At 42.2% G+C, this 23,266-nt stretch overlaps 1 protein-coding gene across 1 annotated transcript; it reads right to left on the bottom strand.

Moving 5' to 3' along the window:
• Positions 1 to 2,597: 2,597 nt before the first annotated feature.
• Positions 2,598 to 9,001, bottom strand: nptx1l (neuronal pentraxin 1 like). Its single transcript, XM_049560863.1, has 5 exons — positions 8,449 to 9,001; positions 7,918 to 8,125; positions 6,970 to 7,214; positions 4,867 to 5,046; positions 2,598 to 4,258 (listed from the first exon to the last, which is right to left on the bottom strand). Exons 1-5 carry the CDS (start codon positions 8,890 to 8,892, stop codon positions 4,037 to 4,039), a joined length of 1,299 nt encoding a protein of 432 aa, XP_049416820.1. The 5' UTR covers positions 8,893 to 9,001; the 3' UTR covers positions 2,598 to 4,036.
• Between the last annotated feature and the right edge of the window lie 14,265 nt (positions 9,002 to 23,266).

Genomic DNA, 23,266 nt, shown 5'->3' with positions numbered 1-23,266 from the left:
CATTTGCAGAGAGACTGCATAGATTGAGGTGTATGACCTCAGCGCCAACCCTTTGTTGACAGAAACAGCCATGTGTTTATGTGTGTAGCTACAGTGCACATGTAATGGTGCAGAGATGATTTATGTTTGGTAAGATGCTGGTGTGTCTTAAGTGTACTCCTAGAAGTTCTTGTGAACTTCAGCACCTTGAAATTGATTCTTCACTGAAGAAATCATTTTTGGAGGCTGAAATAAGGTCACTTTCTTCACCCTTCATCCATTTTTCATGGACACAGGATGAAAAGTTAAAATCCCACATGCAGATAGGTTTTTGTTACAACGGCACTGCACAGGGTATTTTTTAATGGCTCCTCTATGCAGTGGGATTTTACCATTATTCAGGTGGGACTACATGGGTTTTCATTATGATAACATAACCTACTGCTTTGATATCAATTGTTTTTTTCCCAAATACCAAATCTAGACTCCTGTATAGGCCTGAACTGTGTCAAACTGTCTCTAATGAGAACATGGAAGAATTTTATTCACACATTTGAAAAATGTTTTGTGAGAATTAGATGAAAAATCAATGGTTAAAGCCATTTAAGTGATCCAGTCTAAAATTCATAGACACAAAGGTTAGAGTTACGGTTCAGTGCAGCCATTTTATTGTAACCAAGTATCGTTGGGTAATTGCACATGCAAATTGGTCAATTTTTACAGTCATGCTGATCTCAGAAGATTTTTACTGGGATAATGAGATTTTTTTTCCTCTCCAGTACCTCTTATTGGTTGATTTAAGGTGCAGTCTCACCAGCAGAAAGTACTGTTGTATGTGGTGTGTTGATTGGACAGTAGGTTATTAGATCTTCCTGAGATTTCTACTATTTTTCCCCTGTTAAAGGGTTTTGGGGAGGTTTTCTTCATCTCCTGTGGACGTTCAAGGACAGAGGGATGTTGTATTCCTTAAAGCCCTCTGAGGCAAAATGTGATTTGTAATATTGGGCTTTATAAATAAAATTGAATTGAGTTTTCATTGGGCAGCTTTTTGTTATGCTATGTCCAGGTTCATAAGCCTATTTGTTCATGGTTGCAGTCATTGATCTGAATTTGCGTAGACAATAGGGGTGTATCAGTAGGTGTTTTCATCCTGAACTGCTCAGTACAGGATGTCCGGTTTGGCGCAACATACATTTGGTACACCTTGTGATCAAAACAGTCAAATGAGTCTATCTGTGTCTATTAATTGCACACGTGGAACCAAAATTCTGAAGCTCGAGTTTTCCCTGGAATGTTTTCTCAGTGCACTAATTGCTGTGACATGCTAGTCAGCTTAGCCCAGTTAGCCGGGTCAGTCAAGCACAATGGACAACAATTTGTTTCTACATGTATGCTGACATTGTTCAGCTGAAGTCAGGCATGTCTGTGGAAACACTTCAGACATTTCATTTATGAGGGCATCACCTGAATGTGTCAATTAGTGTAACTAGACAAAAACAGACTGGAGGCACTCAGGCAGCCTCACACTGCATTGAACCATGCTGAAGTAATAACTGATGCCATGTAATGTTAATCATTGCATATATGCAATGAAACCTATGTTGTATAGAATACCAAATTAAAGCATATGGTCAAAGCATATGTGCCTGCCCTGTGTAAGCAAATGCAATTATCAACAGGTCAGTTTTATGGTGGAGCATTACATTATATTATTGGCATTTTTGTGATTTATTTTGATTTATTTTTTCCTATGGAGAATATGCTAGTATTTAAGTGCTTTAATTCTTACTGTAAGAATTATGGCCAGTGAGTCAATAATTGTTGTTTACATTTTTTAAAAGAAATTAAGAAATTACGGTGGAGGAAAAAATCAATACAGCATAGTATCGCGATAATTTTGTGTGGCAATATCGTATCGATACACAGATGCCAAGTATTGATTTTTAAATTAAATGAATTATTAATATTACAAATACAAATTAAAAAATGTTTTTTGTAGCCTACTAGAATACAATAATCTTGCCCCTTTTTTATTCACTAGACACATTTTGCGGCAATAAAAATCATCAAAGTGAGATGAACAGACTAAAAACGTTATCTTATTAGATAAAACAGATGTTGATAAAGGAGACAGTTAGGACACAGTTTTTATATTTTATTGCAATACTCAGCATATCATGGTATTTTTAATATTGTATTGTGATAATATCATATCGTAGGGCCTCTGGTGATTCTCACGCCTAATATTTTCTGCATTTTTTTTGTTTACCCTGCTTTGCTGAAATAATTCATGATACTAAAATCGATGTGCTGTACGTATTGAACTGTGAACTTTGTGTACCGTTACATCCCTAGTAGACAATAGTTGAAAAGTTTCAGCGTCTAGTATTAGATTTTTTGGCCACTTGGGGGCAGTGCAAACAAGATGTGTAAACAATACTTATATATTGTCATCTTTTAGGATGTTATGGCAAACTTTATAACAAAGTTGCCTATTTACAGACTTAGCAGAAACGGAGCAACATTAGCATTCATTTGGAGTTGTCTTTCTGACTACCTGATGAATGTAAGACCAATAGTCACTCCTGTTTTAGCTCCAGTTTTGGTCTCCACCAACCACTAAAAACATATTTCCCCTCTTTAGCTGCTAAATGCTTCACCTGTCTCTGTAAAGCACTTTGAATTACCTTGTGTTGAATTGTGCTATACAAATAAACTTGCCTTGCCTTGCCTTGCCTTGCCACCATGTACACTAGCGAGCTAGCTTTGCTAACTAGCTACTAGCTAGTCTCTAACTTCGTCTGCTGTTTGGTGCTGAGCAGTTAGTGTACAGTGGGTTTTCTGTGATTTCTTGTTACAAGTGACCCCTCTCAGTAGTCACATGACCCATTGGTTATATGAAAATATTGATTATAGCAACCAAATTTTATGGTCCACTTGGCAAATTATATGCACATTCAGGAGAACAGGTTAGGGATTTAGTAGCACCTCCATGTGTCCTCTTGAGACTATATTTCATCAGAGTTGTACGTCATAAATAGTGTGCACATTTCTCAAATAAATATGTTAACACCTGTGTATGATTCGAGTATCACAATTTATTACAAAAACTAGAACTTTTTTCATCTGTCCGTGTTGCCATGCTTTAAGCATATAACAATACAGTATAAAATCTCAACCCAAAAGTCGGATAGTAAAAGCAAAGATCATAGATGCTGACGCAGCATTTACAGAAGTTAAGACATGCTGTTACTGTACAGAGAACATTCCCACTGAAGTACAAACATCTGCAAAATGCGTCATTATCATCAAATGAATTGCATTTTACAATAAACGATCTGATCCAGTTTCGCTCAGAGTGTTACGAGAAACACCTCTTCTCGAAATTAATTTACAGGAAAATAAACACAAACACTCTGCAAATCATAATGAATGTGCTGAGATTCTTTTTTCAACAGCCCAAGGCACTCAGGCTCGAAAGTTGGCAATAATTACGTCATTCTTTACACAAAATCACGTCAAGCAGGTGATGGTAGAGAAAGAATAGTGAGAGAGAAACAATGTCGTCTATTTCATGACCTCTTGAAGAGCATGTTCCTTTTAAAGAAGTCCACCTTGTCCTTTTTCACAGTGAAAATCCCTGGCAGTCGAGACAGAAAAGACGTTTGAAGGAGTCAGTCGTTTTGTTGAATTGCGTGACATCTGGCTAAAAACTACATGACCTCCTGCTGTACTTTTGATGCTGGCCTGACATTTTGATCTCCAAGAGCGTCCCCTGCTCTCTGGAGCGACATCGGCTGCTTCTTCCCCCAACCACAAGTAGGCCTGATGGCGCATTCAAGCACCACAGGATGCCAAAGTGTCCATTTTGCAGTGAACCTGTCCCATATGAGAATCTGGTAAAAATCTATCAAGTGTCCACAAATGATGTTTTCAAATATCTATAACAAATCCAGATGCTATTCATTGAAATAATCCTGATCTTTCAAATTAGTTTACCGATGCTGTGACAACAGAGTGGCTTTAACAAATGCATTGATCTTCTCTTTCCTGTGCTTCAGTTGAGCTGGCGACAAGCTTCAAATGTCCACTTCGAGGCACCTCCGTAAATATCAAGGCTTGTCTCCATCCACGCAAAAACGTTGCCCACTTGCGCTTTGCTGCTGCACGTGGCCAGATTGTAAATCTCTCCCACGGATAGTTTCCGATCCCAGATGTGAAAATTTGCCAGGTCTCCGACAAAAGCTTGTGTGGCGTCGAATCCTCCTCCGAGCGTGTCCTGTGGAAAAGACAAATGGATTTAATCAAGTATGATATGATTTTTCTCCTCCGGCTGCTTTATGGAAAAAATGAAATTGCCTCTTGGATTATCTGGATTTTTTTTTTTTTTTTTTTGACTGATTAAATTGAATAAGGCATCTTCAATCCACTGGGATTCTTGATGTGTTCCAGTTAAAGATCTAATCACCTTATTAAACCTATTATGGGAATTAGAGTGGGGATGGATTGGAAAATTGAAATCTGATTATTTTTTATGTCACAGTGAAATAGAAAAATTACTTTTCCACCTTGTTAGCTAATGTTTCGCGTCATGACATACACCCATTATATTTAATCATGTCTTTTAATAATCCCTCTGCATCATGTCTCACTTTAACATTGTGGTAGTGAGATGGATTTTTTTGTGTGTATGTCCTGTCATGTATGAAATATTGTATGTGGAGTGGACTGCAGGAAGAATAGCTCCTGCTCCATGAAATGAAATGAAACATCCTTGTAGTGAATTGAGTAGTAAAGATGCTCTGCTAATGGAGTTGATGTGTTGCTTGTGTGCGTTGCCTTGATGGAAGTGGAGAGCATTTGAAAAGGACGTGTGTGTGTGTTTACCTGCTCTTGACCGAGGATCAGCAGGCCCTGTGGTTTGATTGGATGATATGGAGCCAGATTCTCTCCACTCCCCCTCTTGACGCCATCTTGGAAAGCTTCCCAAACACCATCACGAGTGGTCCAGGTTACGCAGATGTGATGCCACTTTCCATCATTGATGAGAAAGGGCAGTTTAGCAACCTAGAAGAAAACAGAAGGTATGACGTGAGAGTTTGCTGCATTGAGCCAAAAAAACTCACACTTTAAAGTAGTCGATGTTTCACCATTAATTGGTTAAACGCCAATAATATATCTGACTGGTTACACATGTTAATCTGTAGATTATTTTTGTTACTCTTCACTTTACTGCTCTGCACACTACCTAGATCGCAGAAGGCGGGCTAGCCACTTTAACATGCAGAAACATGGTGCCCACTGCCCACCCTGCAGTCTCCACTGGTTAGCCTTTGTACTGCACAACACCCAGGTCAGGTTGGAGCTAGCTAGTGGTGCCAACATTTAGCAATTACAGCCAGTAACACTGTCCTGACTCAACAGCATTGTTGTGGAAATACTGGGCATCCGGTCTCTGCTAGGTCGCCTCAGTGAGTAAGTGGCTCAATTTTAAGCCACAAACCCTCTTCAGCATTGTTAACTACTGTTAGCACTGTTAGCAGTGTCAGCATGGCGAGTGGTGCTAACATAGTAAACAATGCTAACAGGGTTTTGTGGCTCAAAAAAAGCCGGTCACCTGTCAGGGCTACCTGGGGGTAGACCGGATAGTAGCTCGTCGCAGCAACTTTGTCCTGCGTTACCAGCGGTTATTGCAAATTAGCGGCGGTGCTAACTAGCTGTTCCCTGAACCTGCTGGTTCGCAGTGCAGAGCAGCCGAGGCCAACATTACCTAACCAGTGGAAACTGGAGGGTGGGCAGCGGGCACAATGTTTTCGCATGTTAACATGACTAGCCAACACATTCTCACTCCGATCTCATCACATGACATTTTGGTCATGGACTTTCTACATCCACGTATGACGTGCAAGGTATCCTGGGTGTGTTGGTCGTTGACGTTCTGGGACACCGTGTCAAGGTCTCTTCTTTCAAGATACACTTCCCTCTTCACAGGAAATTTACCGTTTACATACAGTCTCTTTCAAAATAAGTTAGTTAGTTAGTTAAAAAGAACAGGGTTTGGCTTTAGAATGTTATGGGATGTGAACACCACTCTCTCAGATAAAAGTTGGTGTTTGTTGGACCCATCCACCACCCCTCCTACTCGCCCCAGTTGGACTTTTGCCGCCTTAACTTTCATCCGTGTCCCGCCATGCTTCCCCCTGATGCCGTCAGGTGCCATTAAAAAAAAAAAAAAACTATAATGATAACCGACCGTGCATCACGCCAACATTAAAGGATGCCTTTTTTGTTGGTTTCTGACACTGGAAATCACTGTCGGGCTGTCTGCCAGCAAAGCCAAAAGGAAATAAAATAAAAGGCAAAAATTTGAAATTTTACCTCCTCTAAATAGATAGCACTTTAAAATGCGTTACTAAAGCTCACACTGAGTCAGTGGAGCACCAGACCAAAAGGGAAAGGCCCCTTGTATGTCACGTCATTTTGTGTTGTTTTATTTGTTCGTTTTTTTCTTAAAAGTGAACTGGTTAGTCACAGTTATTTGATGTGAGGCTGTCAAAAGCAAAGTTAACCAAAACTGACATCCCAAGTTTAAAGGCCAAGCATGTACAATTTAGTGGCATCTAGTGATGAGATTGCAGAACTAAAACTTCTCCACTGCCCCCAAGTGTGACAAACAACTATAATGGCTGTCGCAAAAATGCACATTGGCCTATCTTGAGCCAGTATTTGATTTGTCCATTCTGATTCTGTTCTACTGTAGAACAACATGGCAGACTCTATAGGAGAGGACCCGCTCCCTGTGTAGATATAAGTGGTTCATTCTAAGGTAATGAAAACCAACCACGCAACCATTCTTATGTTCTGGTGATTATAAACTAATTTTAAAAAAGTAGTTAATATTATATATCATATCTGCCAATAGATGGCCTTAAATCCTGAATACTGGACCTTTAAAATCAAACATGGCAACATTCCATGTGCCAGACATGCCTTGTCATTTATTAGTATCTCCATTGGGTTGTTTCCCCACTCTATAAGGACCAGCTCGTTGGCTTGACCCGGAACTGCGTAGGAGAAAGGTGTGCCCACTCCCGGAGACGCGTTGGACTTGAGCCACATGCACACGGTGAGGGCGTACATCTCCGGCAAACTCTTCTTCACTTTAGCGTACATGTAGTTGGTTCTCAGCGGGAACGTGAGCTGGAATTTATCCAGAGGCCTGTTTTCTCTTTGACCTGTGGGAGAAAAAAAATATAGGCTTGAGATTGTTTAGAGAAGAAAGCATCGGTGTGTTTCCTCATTTTGTCAGATATATCGCTCCTACGCACACATCCTGAGGATTTACATACTGTAGGAATTACACGTTACACAACAGATCCACTATCTCCAGATTTGCTTTAATCTGGCATGATAAATCTATCACGTGACGTTGTTAACCTTCATCTCTTGTTTTATTCTGTCACTGCCACACTAGTTTTTTTTTTACATTTTATTTTGCGCTATGGTATTAGAGGTGTCCCAAACTGGAGAGCGCACCGTGGTTTAACTTTAATGGCACACAGAGCAAATGGAGGGATGGGGCGCTCACTGCGTGTTTGGAAATGCTTTAATCTGCATGAATTAGAGCAGGAGCGTACAGGACACACCGGGCCGGGCTGCTCCAGCTTTGCGCGGATGAGTAAAACATTAAATCGACCGCTGAGGTCAGAAAAGCTTATGATGCCAAACTGGATGTGCAGAGAGGAGATTTTTTTTTTTTTTTAGCTTTTTCCGCCCTCACATATGCCGATCTGATATCTCCTTCCGATTGCTGATAATCATCCCTCCATCGTCGATCCATCCATCCATCTATTACTTCATCCATCCATCTCCACTCACACACCAAACCCTCCTAGATCTCCTTCACTTCCTGTGCGCAAAAATCTCTTCCCCAACTACCTTTCTCCAGGTCGGTGATCCTCTGGTGTAGAGACGTGAGGGTGGACTCCACTCTCCCACGCTGCTCCGTCTCATTCCGGAGCCCGGGCTTCCCCTCCTCGATGCTGTTCACCCGGGACAACACCTGCTTCTCCAAGTCGTCGATTTTACTTTGGAGCAGGTCTTTGAGGCTGTTCGCCTGCACCGAGTTGTTACTTCTGCTGAATTGCTGTTAGAGGAGGGGGAAAGAAGCAGTTAGAGGAATGATTGAGAGGGATGGATGATACAGATTCACTTTTTTTCTCCGAGGCTTATTGCAGCATATCTGGATAAGCGTGTGTGGCATGTCTTGTGTGCGCACAAGATGGCACATTTTAATGTAGAATTCGAAATCAGACACACTGATCACCTGTTACTATTATATTATTATTATTAATATCTGTGTCATTATTTGTGTTAATTTAGATTAGTTAAGAAAAGTGTTTTGGCGTAATTTGGATCTTTGCGCAGAGTCACCCAAAGTGTAAATGTCCCCAGAAGCAGCAGCCCTACCTCCAGGTTTTCTAATCTCTGCTTCAGCGACTGTAAAGTCTGTGATAGTTGCGTCAAAGTGTCAGCGGGGCCCCTCGATACATCCCCCATTGTGTTTTTGGTCCCAGCTTCTTTTCTCCTCCCGCCGGGCCGCGCGTCCCCGGGTTCGGCGCCGCTCTGGCTCTCACACCGAGCCAACTTTGAGGTCAGTTCTCTGATAGTCTCTTTTTGGTTCATGATGGTCTCTTTCTGCTGCAAAACCGTCTCCCGCAGCTGCATAACAGTAGTCTTCAAGTCCTCTCCCGGCACGCTGTTCTGCAAAGTGGCTGCGCAAATGTCCATATCCTTGGGTACGGACGTGCAAATGAACTGTGTCTGCCCGCCAAAGTCTTGAGCCGAACTCTCCAAAAGCAGGCATGACAATAGAAAAAGTCTCCAGCAGATCCCGTTCTTCGTGGCCTGCATGTCTGCGTCTGTGCTTTGGGGTTGTGCTTTGTGTTTCTTGGAGCCGCAGTGACTTGACGCGCTCGAGTCCCCTTGTTGTTGTAATCCGCCTGTGCGAGTGCAGCCGGTTTTTATACAGCCAGCCCGGTTCTGCGCAGAGCAGGTTCACTGCATCACGACCGGAGGGGAGGGAATCGCGCTGTCCCTGTTTAATCGGCTCCAGGAGCCGCGTCACATTCAAAGAGATGAAACCCATTTTGCTTACAGGCTCCCACATGTTAAATCTTTCATCACTTCGACTATTTGTCATTTCTCGCTGTGTATTATTCATCTGGAAAACGCGCATTTTGTAGGCAGTGAAGTGGGGGTTTGCTTGCGTGGCGGGGTGCCAAGAGAGCCAGCTGTGTTTGTTTTGTTTTTGCGCACACGGAAAACTCACTCACACACACACACACACACACACACACACACACACACACACACACACACACTCTAGGTGGATGCAGATCAGAAGTTGCTGCAATTTGTTGTCGGCGGAGTCCCGGTAGATTCAGCACCAAGGACAGCTCCGACCACATCACAGTATCACAGAGAGCAGAGGAGCGTCTGGAGATGCTGCTTCAGTTGTTGGTGTCTTTTTCTCTGTGCGCGGCTCGACTGAGAGTGTGCACATTCACTTTGTTTCAACATGAAGACACGCTTTATTCCTCTCAGTTGTTTCCAGTGTTTATGATCAGACATGTTTATTTGATGATGATTTTTGTTTTCAGGTCAAACTCAGGCAAGCTGGTGTTTTGCCCCTCACACACACACACACACACACACACACACACACATACACACTCTCACCTTATTCCCAGAGACCCTCTCTCCACATCTCTGCTATAATCATCCCTCAGTTTCTCAAATGATAATCTGTCCCCAAGCAATTTACCCCATCTATTATTCAGGAAGGACAATTTTATTATTTTCCCGTTGCCCACTCGGCTCTTATCTATTCAGTCAATGTTGGAAATAAAATGAAAGCATTTTGAATAAGTAATGAAAACATATCGGCTCTCAGATTAAAATTGATTTCTTTTAAAGGATGAACATGGGGAGAGGTGTGCGGCAGGAGAGGCCAAATTCAGCGTGTGACAAAAGGATGTTTGATGGAGGAGGTTCAATAGGTCGCATCTTAATTATAATCATCTATATAAGGTCTGTAAAGCTAAAAGCTTAATAGCTGCAGGTGCCACTGTCAGGAGGAAGGACTTCATTTCAGAGCACGATCTAAGAGCTGGTGCAGTTTACTCTATTACTGTAGTGATTCTATTAGTAAGTGGGAATGATTAAGTGACTAAATGGTGCATGTGAGAGACTGGTGCAGCGTCAGTGTTCGGAGCGGGCCCGTGGCTCGGCCTGTGGTGTTGCTGCTTGCAGCTTTCTCGAGAACCACTCATACAAACAATCTCACACTCGACGCCGTGCTTCCTTGGCTCCTGAGCAACACACCCACCAAATTTGAAAGCAGGACTTTAACTGTGTGGTATTAACAGATTTACTATAAATAGTTAATAGTTTTACTTTTACTAACTTTTGAGTTCTTCTTCTACCACTGCAAATAGCCGACCCAGTTAAAGAAACTATGAAAATAAAGCAAGGTGGTGTTTGCCTGGGGCCCCCAGATCACTAAATCTGCCACTCTCATGTGTACTCACAGTCAGGGAGGCAGCTGAGATACACTAAGCGGATGTATCACTCTCCAGATAGGCGTGTTAGTCGCTTGCTTTGGCATTACAACCTGACCTTACTCCCAACATGTCAAATACGAAGGCTAGGTCAGTGGCCCTCAGCAACAGAGACACACACACACACGCACCAAGAAATCCTTTAGCATGTGTATGAGACGCACCAGATGGCAGCAGTTTTTGACGCAACTGCCACAGTATAAAGAGTGAGAAAGTCCACACAGGTTGGGTGGGAGAGTTGATGGATAAAATATTTGCTGTTTGTGTCTTATGTGAAACCAAAAGTCAGTCGAGTTATTTTAATGAGGACGTAGTGTGCCAGTATGTGTAGCATACTACACTATTGATGTATGTGTTATGTCACCTGATGTTGCATTACATAAGTAAAAAGCCATGATGTGTTTTTCTAAACCTACCCATGCGCTTTTGTTGCCTAACCCAAAGGAAGTAAACTGACTAAGTTACGGTATTTGAGGTGTTGGAGTGAGAATGTAGAGCGGCACCATGGTAGTTAGTGTTGTTGGCTCACAGCAAGAGGGTTCCTGGTTCAAACCCAGGGTGGGGGAGCCCTCCTGTGAATAGTTTGCATGTTCTCCCTGTGCCAGTGTGGGTTTTCTCTCCCACAGTCCAAAGACATGCAGGTTAATTGGTGACTCTAAATTGTCCGTAGGTGTGAATGTGAGTGTGGTTGTCTGTCTCTATGTGTCAGCCCTGTGATAGTCTGTTGTGTCTGGGATAGGCTCCAGCCCCTTCATGACCCCCATTTTGCCCGAGGGAATGCTAATAGCGGGGGGGTGGGGGTAATATTGGGGGAGTTTATTAATGTTGAACATGTGCCATCTGTGCCATCTTCATATCGCACCAAATTTGACAATGCACATCCTTGGGTCCAAGTGTGAAGAAGATTGGATAAACAGGGCTGACACATAGAGACAGACAACCATTCACACTCACATTCACACCTACGGACAATTTAGAGTCACCAGTTAACCTGCATGTCTTTGGACTGTGGGAGGAAGCTGGAGTACCCAGAGAAAACCCACACTGACACAGGGAGAACATACAAACTCCACACAGAAGGGCTCCCCCACCCTGGGTTAAAACCAGGAACTCTAATTCCTGTTACATACAAATCTCCATGACATCATTCATCTTAAAGGTGAATTATCCCTCTTATGTTTCGTCATTATGCAACAGATTTTTGATTTTAAGAGGTCATTGCGTCATGATCTTACAGCACATTAGGCAAAGTAAACAGTGTTACAAAATGTGACATAACTTGTCAGCATTTAGAGATTGTTTATCTGTTGTCTCTTGAACGTCTCCTGCGGATTACGGTCTGTTTAAATGATGCGACGACATCTGAGAGGAATGAAAAGAGAGAGAGGTTTTATTCTGTGTCCGTAATCCAGAGTTGATGGAGTGTTTTTGATATGATGAAAAGCACAAAAATAAGCAGGTGCAAGAGAAAGTAATTTCTTTTGAGCCTTTTAGCGTGGCATTAAATTCATAAGGAAAAGTGGATTTGAGGGTTATGTAACTCAGAAGTTTGTGTGACAGGTTGCTGCTGGAGGGCTGCTTAACTCAAGGTTTTTTAGGAAAGAGATGAAAAGGACGAGAAAACACAGGTCAACACCAAGATGCCAGATACTTTGTCCAGACCCTATTTTGAGGCACTTCAACAGAAGCATTCACAGTAAACCAAACAGTGGATGTGAAAAGCAGTAACACCACACAGTGAGAGTGAGGCTTTTAGCTGCATCGCCTTTGGGTGAAATATAAACAGACCAAAAAAAAAAAAGAACTTTATTAGATGTTATGCAACATGAAGCCTTGCACTCTGGCCCTGTCAGAGCACCCCAACTTTTCAGAGAAATGTGAGTAAACAACTTTTTCTCCCCTCCATTACAACCATCTGAGGATCTTCACTGTTTATTTAATTAGACGACCATGCTTTCCAGTCCTTTGCAGAGGATGTTCATTATTACCTACCGAAATGTTGTAATTATTAATGAGCAGGACAGACAAAAGACTGGGTGGTAGTTTCAGTATTTTCTGTTTTGGTTTGGTTGCGTTTATCCGACTGTATGTACTGTATAATCAGGCAGAAAAGCAGAGACATCTTCTACCCAGTGGGACCAAAGTAGCAGTGCAAAATGTCCAAAGTCTAGCGCTCATTATGAATTCATTATTTAGTGCTTCCCACACAAACACATCGCAGAGCCATATGTTTAAAGAGGACGAACCCTCACTCGTCTGCGCTCCTCAGAAACATACTCCTCTCCTCTCCTCTCCTCGAGCACACACTCAAATCACACTGTTATTTCGCCGCCTCAAATTAACATTTTCCTCTGGATGCCACAAGTTCACCCTGTAAGCATATTGAGTTATGCTGTGATTTAAAAAAAACATAGTAACAGCTGTTGAATTTATAATGTTGCTAGCCATGGTGTGCATGAAATAATAATAGGCTTTGGATGAAATGATTATTTGTTGTTCCGAGTCATTGTGCGAGACATGACAGCACAACAATCTGTGACACCGGAGATACTAATCTCATACAAACAGCTGCCAGCGGCTCTTATCACGGATCCTACACACTATACCGCCTCGGTTCTGTTAGAGCTCGTGCTGCCGGGCCGCTGTCCACCTGTTGTGGCGAACCGTATCTCCTTAATAATGCATTCAAGCACAGTGGAAATGCTTTCTCCAGCACTGGAGATCAATAGTTGTAATTTCACATGTTGGCATCCTGCCTTGACTGGCTTTTTCTCCCCGACTTCTCTCTCCTCCCCACCTTCTGCTGTAGTGTGGTGACGGCCATTAAGGGGGAAAAACATCCAGCGCTTCTCAGTTTGTTTTAAATCATTTTACATTTTCAACACTGAGAGGGGTTTGGGAAAATTGTCTGTTTCCATTAGCGCTGGGTGTAGAGCAACACAGCTCTTAAAGGGACAGTTCACCCCCAAAACAAAATATTTTTCCTCTTACCTGTAGTACTATTTATCAGTCTAGATTGTTTTGGTGTGAGTTGCCAAATGTATGAGATATCGGCTGTAGAGATGTCTGCCTTCTCTTGAATATAATGGAACTGGAGTGCCCAAGTGCCAAAAAATACATTTAGAAAACTCAACAGCAATGTCTCTTTCCAGAAATCCTGATCCGGTTACTTAAGATGATCCACAGACCTTGTTGAAAGCAATTTCATGTAGGTACTATTTTTTTTTTTTGACCAGACTACACCCACCAACTGTATCACCATGTAAACGAAAGCATGCATCTACAGGCTCACCTAGCACCACTGAGTTAGCAAAGCCTCCCATCCTTGAGTAGATAGACGCTGGCGATATCTATATACGTAGGTAGATGTCCGAATAAGCAATATCCAGCCACTGTGTTGGGTCATTGATCAACTTGAATGGGGAACACTTGAGGATGAATCATGATGACGATCAACCTTCATTTATTAAAATATAATGAATGCTCAGGTTCAGGCTAAGGTGGCAAAACAACGAGTCTATGAAACAAATATTTGTTTAACAAGACATAAATACAAACTTCAAATTGCATTCCAATTGCTTTGACATCTACAGGATCTTTAGTTTCCATTCCCCGTGAGGGGGTACGGCCTTGAGGTTTTGCGAGTACGTGTACGTGGTGGATCTGACTCGTAGACTGTGGTGACCCTTCACAGACAGCCCGTCACTCAAATGGCTCCGCCTTTAAAATATGCACCACATTAAACCTTGGTAAAATGTAAATGGGTGAGTTACCGTAAAACTTCAATTAAACATCCAGTCTCTTTTACTAGCCTGGTGTAGCTACAAATTTTCCCAAATAGAGGCCTGTCTCAAATAGAGGCCTGGTCTGGTTGCCAAGGAGTTCATTTTATTAAGAAGTTCTTTGGATGTATAAGCAGGTTGTTGGTGACCACCTGAGCTAACATTAGTTAGCTGCTTAGTTTGTACATAAAATGCAAGTGTTTGAACTTTTGTCAGTATGGAGAAGCTACACATTGTTAGTTTGGTTAGATTGTCCACAAGCCAATCGTTCAGTTGATTTCACTGAAACCATGAGCACCAGAGAAGACAGTAATTCATTCGGATTTACCACCATGATGAAAGAACAAATGGTGACTCCCGATCCCTGAAGCTGTCATAAAATCAAAATATGTGTCCATTCCTTTATTACCTGGTTACTTATTCATATTCCTTTAGTCCATAAGGGTCAACCAACCAAAAGTATCAAAAGAATTTTTCACAAAAAATAATTCAAGTCATGAATATTGTTTTAACAGGATAAAGTGGTGTTTTGTCGGTACGCCAGGTCCTGTAATCCTCAACTGCCATAAAACGAACGTCATAAAGCTTTCTCTCTCTGATGAGCTGTCTCTCGTAGCTAGATCAAATAAAGTTTCACAATTGATATATTTTTCGAAGCCCGAAATTTTTGCAAGTGATATTCATACTGGTTCAACTAAACTGTTTGATTGTATTTTCCTATCTTAGCTGAGCGACAGTTTTCAGTAAAAGAAATCAAAGGCCTGTCCCAAATATAAGCCTGTTGAGTTCAGTGATTTAAGCAAATAATTTAAGTTTTACGGCACATAAAAATTCACCCCCTGTTCAGTTGCCATGAATGTTGAAATTATCTATAGAGACCAAAACCGTTTTTGCTATTTCCCTTTAAACATGTTTATTTCTGTTGTAAACAGTGTTGCCAACTTAGCGACTTTGTGGCTATATTTAGCGACTTTTCAGACCCCTCTAGCGACTCTTTTTCAAAAAAGCGACTAGTGACAAATCTAGCGACTTTTTCTGATGTTATTGAAGACTTCTGGAGACTCTGTTGTGAGAGCACGTATCATTCTTATTCTTCTCAACGAGCAGCGGATGCTGCCGTGGGCTCCTCTCTCGTCCCAAAGCACTCACAGACGGCCCAGTCCTCCCTCCCAGCTGCAGTCAGAGCAGGAGACGTTAACCCCTTCACGTCCAGACTGCAAGTGCAAGTGAATCGCACATGCGCGGAACTGCCGCTGGCTGATCTATCGCTCTGATCCCGACCTGGTTTACAGTCAGGGTGGGATATAAATGTAAAATTTTCTTTGTCTAATATAAATCACTGAAAGAAGGTTCATTTGTAGTTCTAAACATATTCAGGGTGTTTTTTTACTCAGTTTTTGTCTCTCCCACGACGCTATTCCTCTCTCCTACAGCAGCCATTGCAATTACATACATATGGCAATTATGCAAATTAGGCGATGACATCATTTAGCGACTTCTAGCGACTTTTAGGACAGCCAGTAGCTACTTTTCTTACTGAGGAGTTGGCAACAGTGGTTGTAAAGTTGGACATTTTAACATGGAGGTCTATGGGGATTGACTTGCTTTTGGAGCCAGCCTCAAGTGGCCATTCAGGGAACTGCAGTTTTTGGCACTTCTACGTTGGCTTCATTTTTCAGCCCTGGAGGTTGCTGCTTGGGTAAAAAAGTTACAGAAAAATTTTGAAGATTAATTGGTTAAAAACATGTGGGAACTCTGAGGTGTTTTCAAGTTGAAAACACATTTGGCAGAAGAGTTGTGTGGTTTTGCTAAAAGCTTTTTTGTCACTTCGCAACAGTTATTCGGATTAAACGGTGAAACTGGTTCAATCACAGCAATTAGAGAATTATCTGCACACCTACAATACACATATTTACAGTATGTCTGAGGAAGCCAAAGGTCACAGACACTGATGTTTTCCATGTCAGTATAACCACAGTGTGGAACTGTCTCTGATAAATACCGCAAGATATTTCATCATCTCTATGAACAATAGCCTAATTAAGCTGCCTCGCCATACCAGAGCAGGGAAACAGCTTCCATTCTGGGGTCACTGGAACTGTAGCATGCAGTGACTGGTTGGAGCGAGGGAAATGTCATGCAGTGCACTAAGTGAAAAAAATAGCCCAGAGAGGTTAATTAAGACAAAGACATTTACAGTCATAACTTCCCGTCATTCACCCCCTTTTTGTGAGTTATTTCCCACATGGTCTCCAGATGGAGTTTTTCATACAGTATGGTTGCTGTCCTTATGTTTTATTAAAGGTTGTGATTTCATTATTTTCTCCTTCTGCATGAGCTGAGCGCCCATCTGAAATTGATACAATGTATCATCTGACATTGGGATCATTTTCTGTGCCGGAGCGACAGTGCTGTCCTCCTGCTGAAGATGATGAGGAAATTTATAACAATGTGCACACGGAAGTCTTTTTTTTTTCTTTTATCCCGTTACCCAGAGTGTGTGATGATTGGATACAGAATCCCTAAATTACTGTTTGTGCATGAGGTTTTACGACTCACTCATTCATCATTTAATACTTCTGAACTAATCTGCTGCCAGACACATGGGAAGCACTCACATATTCATGCAAAGCTTTATGGTCGGCTCTTTCTCTGTGAATAAGCAAACTGGCTTCTTGCAGTGCACTTATATCGCCGCTGATTGCTCTTGCTGTCTCGTGCATGTTTGGATTTCATAGATCATCAGTTTTTTCAGCCGACTATGTGTTTGCCTCTCTGTTAATTGGCCTTTTTAGATATTAATTTCAATATCATAAAAGATGTCCAGCCTGCAATTAAGAGCAGATGTATGCTTGCCATTTCTAACATGACATTATATTGGCCATCCCCCGCTTCTTATAGAAGTTATAGTGAAACACATCTACAAAATAACATTAACGCTAAATTAAATTAAAGGGGCACTTTACCAATTTCACCCATAAATCACCAGGGGCATGTCCTACTTAGTCTGTAATAACAGCTCTGTAATGTCTTGTGTGTCTCTGGGGGAGGTTTGTCAATCTGAAACAATAACCCTGGCTCTGTCACCAAGGTTATCTCAGCTTGGCCTCAAAAAAGGCATCCAGTAAAGTGTTGAGCATGGACGAACAAAAGCCCCGTTTCCACCACACACTTTCTGTATAGACCCAAAAGTAACCTTTCAGACATGGTACCTATACCCTAGCGTTTCCACCGCAAACAGTACCCTTAAATATGGGTGGGGTTGTTGTCACTCACTGCTCCGTCCAGCACTCACTGTGTTTCCTCATAACCGATGACACAGATGGAGGTCTGCACCTTGTTTATTATCCACAGAACAAGGCTGCATGCAGAACAAAATTAAAACAGGCTTCCGTGAGAGTCTCTCTCCCTGGGATATTTAAAAAATAGTGGGTTCGTGCATTTAGTCCCTCTCAGGTAAGCTCAGGGGTTTAGTGTTGCCGTAGCCCACAGGAACTACACTCCACAACTGTTTTTTTTTCTCTCAGAGTGAGGATTAGAATATATGCGGTTCCACTTCTTACTAAAAGTGTCTGTCATATTAAAACTAAAGTAACGGTCAAAGTTGTCACAGTGATATTTAAGGTGTCCTGATGGATTCATGTTGTCAACACGTAAAACTCTCCACAGTATGAACAGTGGTTACATGAGACTCAAAACCAGCCACAGCTCAGCCCTGAGCAGAGTGACCGTCCTCTACTGACCAATCAGCAGACTGCAGTGTTCACAGCTCCACCTCTTAGTACCAGATCTGTGTGCTAGGTACCCCAACAGAGGGGGGACCAAAAATGGGGACGGTACGGAACGGTTCCATTGGTACCATCCACAACTTTTCACAGTGGAAATGGAAAAAAAGGGTACCAAACTGAACCGTATTGTACTGCTAGGTGGAAACAGGGCTAAAGGGAACTGTGTGCAGAGTTGGAAGCGGAGCCCCGTTCTAATGAAAGTTGCTCAGTGGCACCAAAAAAGTTCAACTGCTGCATATAAAATTACCCGGATTTTCAAATTCCAAATATAATTTGATTGAATGGATCAAAGCCCCTGGCGACCTGTCCAGGGTGTACCCTGCCTCTCGCCCAATGTCAGCTGGGATAGGCTACATCCCCCCCCCCCCCCCCCCCACCAAACGTCCACTTGTATTGAAGGATGAACTGATTAGATGTCTGTAGCCAAGGTAAAAGGTCACTGTGACCTCACATCAGTCAGTATTGTGATAATATCGTATTGTGGGGCCTCTGGTCACCAGAGAAGATGGGTAGTCAGGTTAAATGTTTTTCTGTAAGTGTTTATAATATCCCTGTTAGATAGTCTCCAACACTGCTGCTCTTCTTTGCAGATGTATTTCGTCATAATGTCTGCTACTTTTGGTATGTTAGTGGCTTTTGTAACATTTGCGAACAATGTTCAGATTTTTTGGTCCTTTTCATAAGTACAAAATCCTTTTTTCACAAGTACTATTTTATTATTTTGACTACCCACTATAGATTTGTACATCACTGAAAGCACGTAGATAATAAGATACACATTTCTGTTCTCCATCAGTAACTAGGAGAACCTGGATTCTACAGCACATTGATTTTTCCTCGTCTTCTCATTGCTATTGTATTTGACTATTGTTTTGGGATGAATTTGAGCAGCACAGTAGTCTTTCAGTACCTGAAGGGATGTTCCATTATGAATTAGGCATCAGACATTCTCAGTATCACATCACAAACGGCCTTGTGGATTTGATTTCAATCTCGGCTTGGATTCCTCCAGCACTGTCGAAAGCTGGCTGCAGATTCTACTAACACTCTGCTGCACACTTTTATTGCTTTGAACCAAACTGTTCTCCTTGCTTTCCAGGAGGAAAACTTGCTTCTGGTAACAGATCGTGTGACAATTTTTCTTCAGCAATTTCACAAATGAGGCCCAGCCAGAGCATACATGTGAATTATTATTGAGCACCCTTTAAATCCAAGTGAGCACAGGCTTCCAAACCACCATACTGCATGCACATTATCTGTAGATTTTTCCTTAAGATCCTGATAATCCAAAATTGGTTTTCTGTTTTGCATACAAAGTGACAGATGTAAGTGAAGGTTCAGCATAATGTACAAATCACATGTAAATGTAATAAAAGCCTGTGGAAATGTAGACTACACACTGTGACTCACTGCTGCATCATCTGCTTCTCTGCTCACTTCAGCCTTTCCTCAAGTTCCTGACATTGGTTTGTAGAAGCAGCATTATTTACCAACCCTATGTGTTAGTGCTGTATATGACACATGGGAATATTTACTCTATATGTTTATGGCATGTGTCCATGACACTGAGCAGCTAGCCAGGCATGAACAGTGTGTAGGTGGGAGCATTATGTTTGTTCACCACTCAGCTGTCAAAGAAGCTGTGGAAGCATGACGTGCTGTCAAGAGATACAGTCTAATGAAGGGATGTACTCTTGCCGAGCAACACAAAAAGAAAAGTGACTGACTTGCTCAAGGCCTCTGTCTGGCACCTTCTCTCTGCAGGAGAGACTGAAGACATCATGCTGGATAGCCTAGCGAGAGAAGTAAAGGTTGCTGAAGAAAAGTTGTGCCTTTGCTAACTTATTAAGATTCAAACCAGCCCACACTGTTGGTGGAGGGAAGATTTATGCTTCTTTTACTGATCAACAGCAATTACAAAACTTAGAAAGAAGATTCAGTGAAATGCTGCAGTCGTCTGTTTTAGATCATTATGTGTCTTCAAGATTTCACTTTATTTAAATTCTGCTAAACATTTTTTTTTGCAGTTCTGTCTGAAAAGATGTAGCACATTGTGTGCCGTACACTGAGCCCCCTTAATGAAAGGTACCCTGTGGAGTTTTGGACCACTAGTGGCACAATGGAGTTTTGGAGTGGGTCCGCATTTTGTTTGTATTGTTCACGAGCACACTATTTCCACAGTACACATCCCTGCCGCAGATTTCATGCTAATCCACTGATCAACGGTGGATTAGCATGAGCTAATAAGTTAGTGGTGGTAACGCAGAAAGAGCAGACATTGGCCCAACTGTGGCTTGGAAAACATGCTGTGGTCCAAATGGCATACTTTTCTCTTCTCATGATGAGTTGGACAAAGTGTTGTGTAACTATTCATTGTTGTGCTCTGTGGAAGGAGACATGTTGAATTTTACGGACAGCAATATCTCCAGCTGTACCGACACAATTGCTAACCTGTCTAGCATAAGTGAGGTAGGCAGTAACTAAATATTTGGTAGGATACTGAGTTGGTGACACTAGTCCTCACATACCTTGCAGAGATGGGCGGGGGGAGCAGCTAGCACACCTAATGGCTGACGGCGTCAGTGAGGCTAAAAACAGAGTTCAAATGATGTTTTTCGAAACAACTTTTTATGTCGCGGCTTTAGGACACTTGGATCACTACGGATGAGCATGTTGGAGATATTTTGTGGTTTCAATTTTGTGTTCTTGGACGTTAGTCTGGGGCGCCGTCAGCCATTAGGTGTGCTAGCCACTCCCCCCGCCGATCTCCACAAGGGATGTGAGGACTCTAAAACTTCACCTGAGCCTCCGTCGGCATATGGGTGCGTAGATAATGGCTGAATTTTCATTTTTGGGTGCACTATCCCTTTAAGCGGGTAGCAGTGATGTCTTGCAGAGCGCAGCCCACCCCCATTCTTACTCCCAAACAAGGATGTGTGTTGCGAAACTGCTGTCACCTCTGTTGCAGGAGACCAGAGAGAAAGGCGTTATAAAAGTCTCTGTGTTCAGCTCTCAGTGCTTTTGTAGCTTCTAACTGAATCTCTGTGGTTTGGAGTTTAGTTTCTCTCCTGCGTCCTGTTTTTACTTTAGATACCTGCTTTATTTTACTGTTTATGATCGCAATCAGCCGTATTAGAAGTTGTGTGAATTTGCTGTTCAAAAACTCAACATTTCCTTATTGTGCTGCTTCACAATAAAAGTTCATACATAACAAAATAACGTGAGACTTTTATTGTGAAGAAGCTATTGGAAATTAAATGTGTTTATCACTGAATTAGCAGAACTTTGTTAGCATCTTCTCAATAAAGTCTAACGATATCACAGAGAGGAAGAGTAAAAGCAGAAACAACGAGATGTCGATGAAGAGCTGCAGACAACAGGGTCTTACTGCACCTCTGCAAACAGCTCACCTCCAACAGGTAAACTTCTTTTACCTGCCCTGCTTTCTGATGGATAAACACGTGCAGCAAAAATAACAGGGGACTTTAGCTGTGGATCAGCGTCGCTTTTAAACGTCATCACTCAAGACAAGCTCATCAGTTAAAGACACACCTTCAAGAAGATTGTAATGGAAATGCAAATCCCTGCTGTGCTGGGCTGATGATCCAAACCAAGCCAAACCAAACCAGCCCATGACTGTTGAAAAGGGGTAATAATAGTCTGGACATACATGCATGTAAACTGGGACTCGACTGGCTGGCGGAGGTTTTTTGTACAAGAAAACTCTAAAGAGAAAGGTGCTCTTCTGATGGCATGGCATTGTTTGAAGAAAGTCTTCCTTTCATGCAGAAACTTCCATATATGCTATCTATAGGTAACGGGTTGAGCTGGTAAAAATAACCCACATGCTTCAGTGTTCAAGGAGCCTGCACGCTATGAAGGAGCAGCCAAACACACACACACACACACTCATACACTGTAAGGTCGGGGGAAACTTCCATTTTTAAAGTTACTTCCTGACACTGACTGGTAGTGCTGATAATGTACTTGAACGTCCAGTTTATCTAAAGCCATCACATCCTCTGTATGTTCACACTGAGGTCAGATTGGGTTGAATTTGATTACTCCACATCAATCCATATCCATAAGTATATTAATGTGAGCATTAAAGGCTTCTGTCTGTATGTGATGTCCAGCAGGCACGGCATGCTTAGAGACTGTCCGGCCTTGGACTGAATTACAGTATAAGCACAGGGATATTACTGTGATGTAATGTGGGAGAGGATAATCTGAGGCCATGTAAGTAAAGATGTATTGATCTTTCAGTACATCAAGGTCGCTTCCCCTCTCTGTGTCTCTCCTTCTTTATGTGTATGTGTGTGAAAGGGGGGGTTACTGATGCAGATGTGTGGGGAAGACATTTGACAGAACACACACCACAGACAAAGTGTCTGCTGCTGCTGCTGGGCTGAGGATATCACATCTTAAAATTACAGTCACACTTGTACTTCTGAAGCTCTGTAAAGTGTCAGTGAGAGAAGACAGGCACGATGCTATCTTTTTAACAGGAAAAAAAATGAAGGGCAGCAAGAAAATAAAGTTCTTGATAAACTTTAAAGCCTCTAAAGGTCAGTAATTAAATGAATCATGTTTTAATGCTTGTAGATGATGCTGATCGCCAACCTGTTTAAAAAAATTATTCCGAGATGATGCATAAATCAGTGCTTCACAGCCTCTCCCACAACTTTGTGAACCCTGTAACCCAGCGAGCTTGCACGGATGTGTGTGTATGTGTTGAGAAAAAAGAGCAGGATCAGTGCCTCCACATGAAGGCTCCCCCTCCCCGAGCCTCTGCCAGAGAAGAGCCAGCCTTGCATCTGTGTGGAATAATAAAATTGTGTCAAAAAGTGCAGGCAAATATTTCTGTACCAGCGCTCTCTGTGGGGAACGGAGCTCAGACAACTGCAGCAGTCTCTTCTTTTTTCTTCTTCTCAAGCTCTCTTCTTCCTGCTTCCACTGTTCTCTGGTTTCCCTGCACAGATTTTAATGTGATACTGTGCTTCCAAGAACGGTCTCATTCTCTTGTATTGCTCCATTTTGTCTTGTTAATGCAGTGACCACTCCCCACAGAAAACCACTATCACTGCACACACAC

The sequence above is a fragment of the Epinephelus fuscoguttatus genome, linkage group LG19 (genome assembly GCF_011397635.1).
Source record: "Epinephelus fuscoguttatus linkage group LG19, E.fuscoguttatus.final_Chr_v1".
Lineage (NCBI taxonomy): Eukaryota > Metazoa > Chordata > Actinopteri > Perciformes > Serranidae > Epinephelus > Epinephelus fuscoguttatus.
The sequence above is the reverse complement of the archived record's forward strand: the minus strand, read 5'-3'. Positions and strand labels throughout refer to the sequence as shown.

Excerpts from the sequence above, each read along its gene's own strand:
- nptx1l (XM_049560863.1), bottom strand. The coding sequence starts at position 8,892 with ATGCAGGCCACGAAGAACGGGATCTGCTGGAGACTTTTTCTATTGTCA. Across the intron at positions 7,215-7,917 it reads GATCACCGACCTGGAGAAAG|GTCAAAGAGAAAACAGGCCT; the intron begins GTAGTTGGGGAA and ends TTTCTCCCACAG. Across the intron at positions 4,259-4,866 it reads TGATCCTCGGTCAAGAGCAG|GACACGCTCGGAGGAGGATT; the intron begins GTAAACACACAC and ends TCTTTTCCACAG.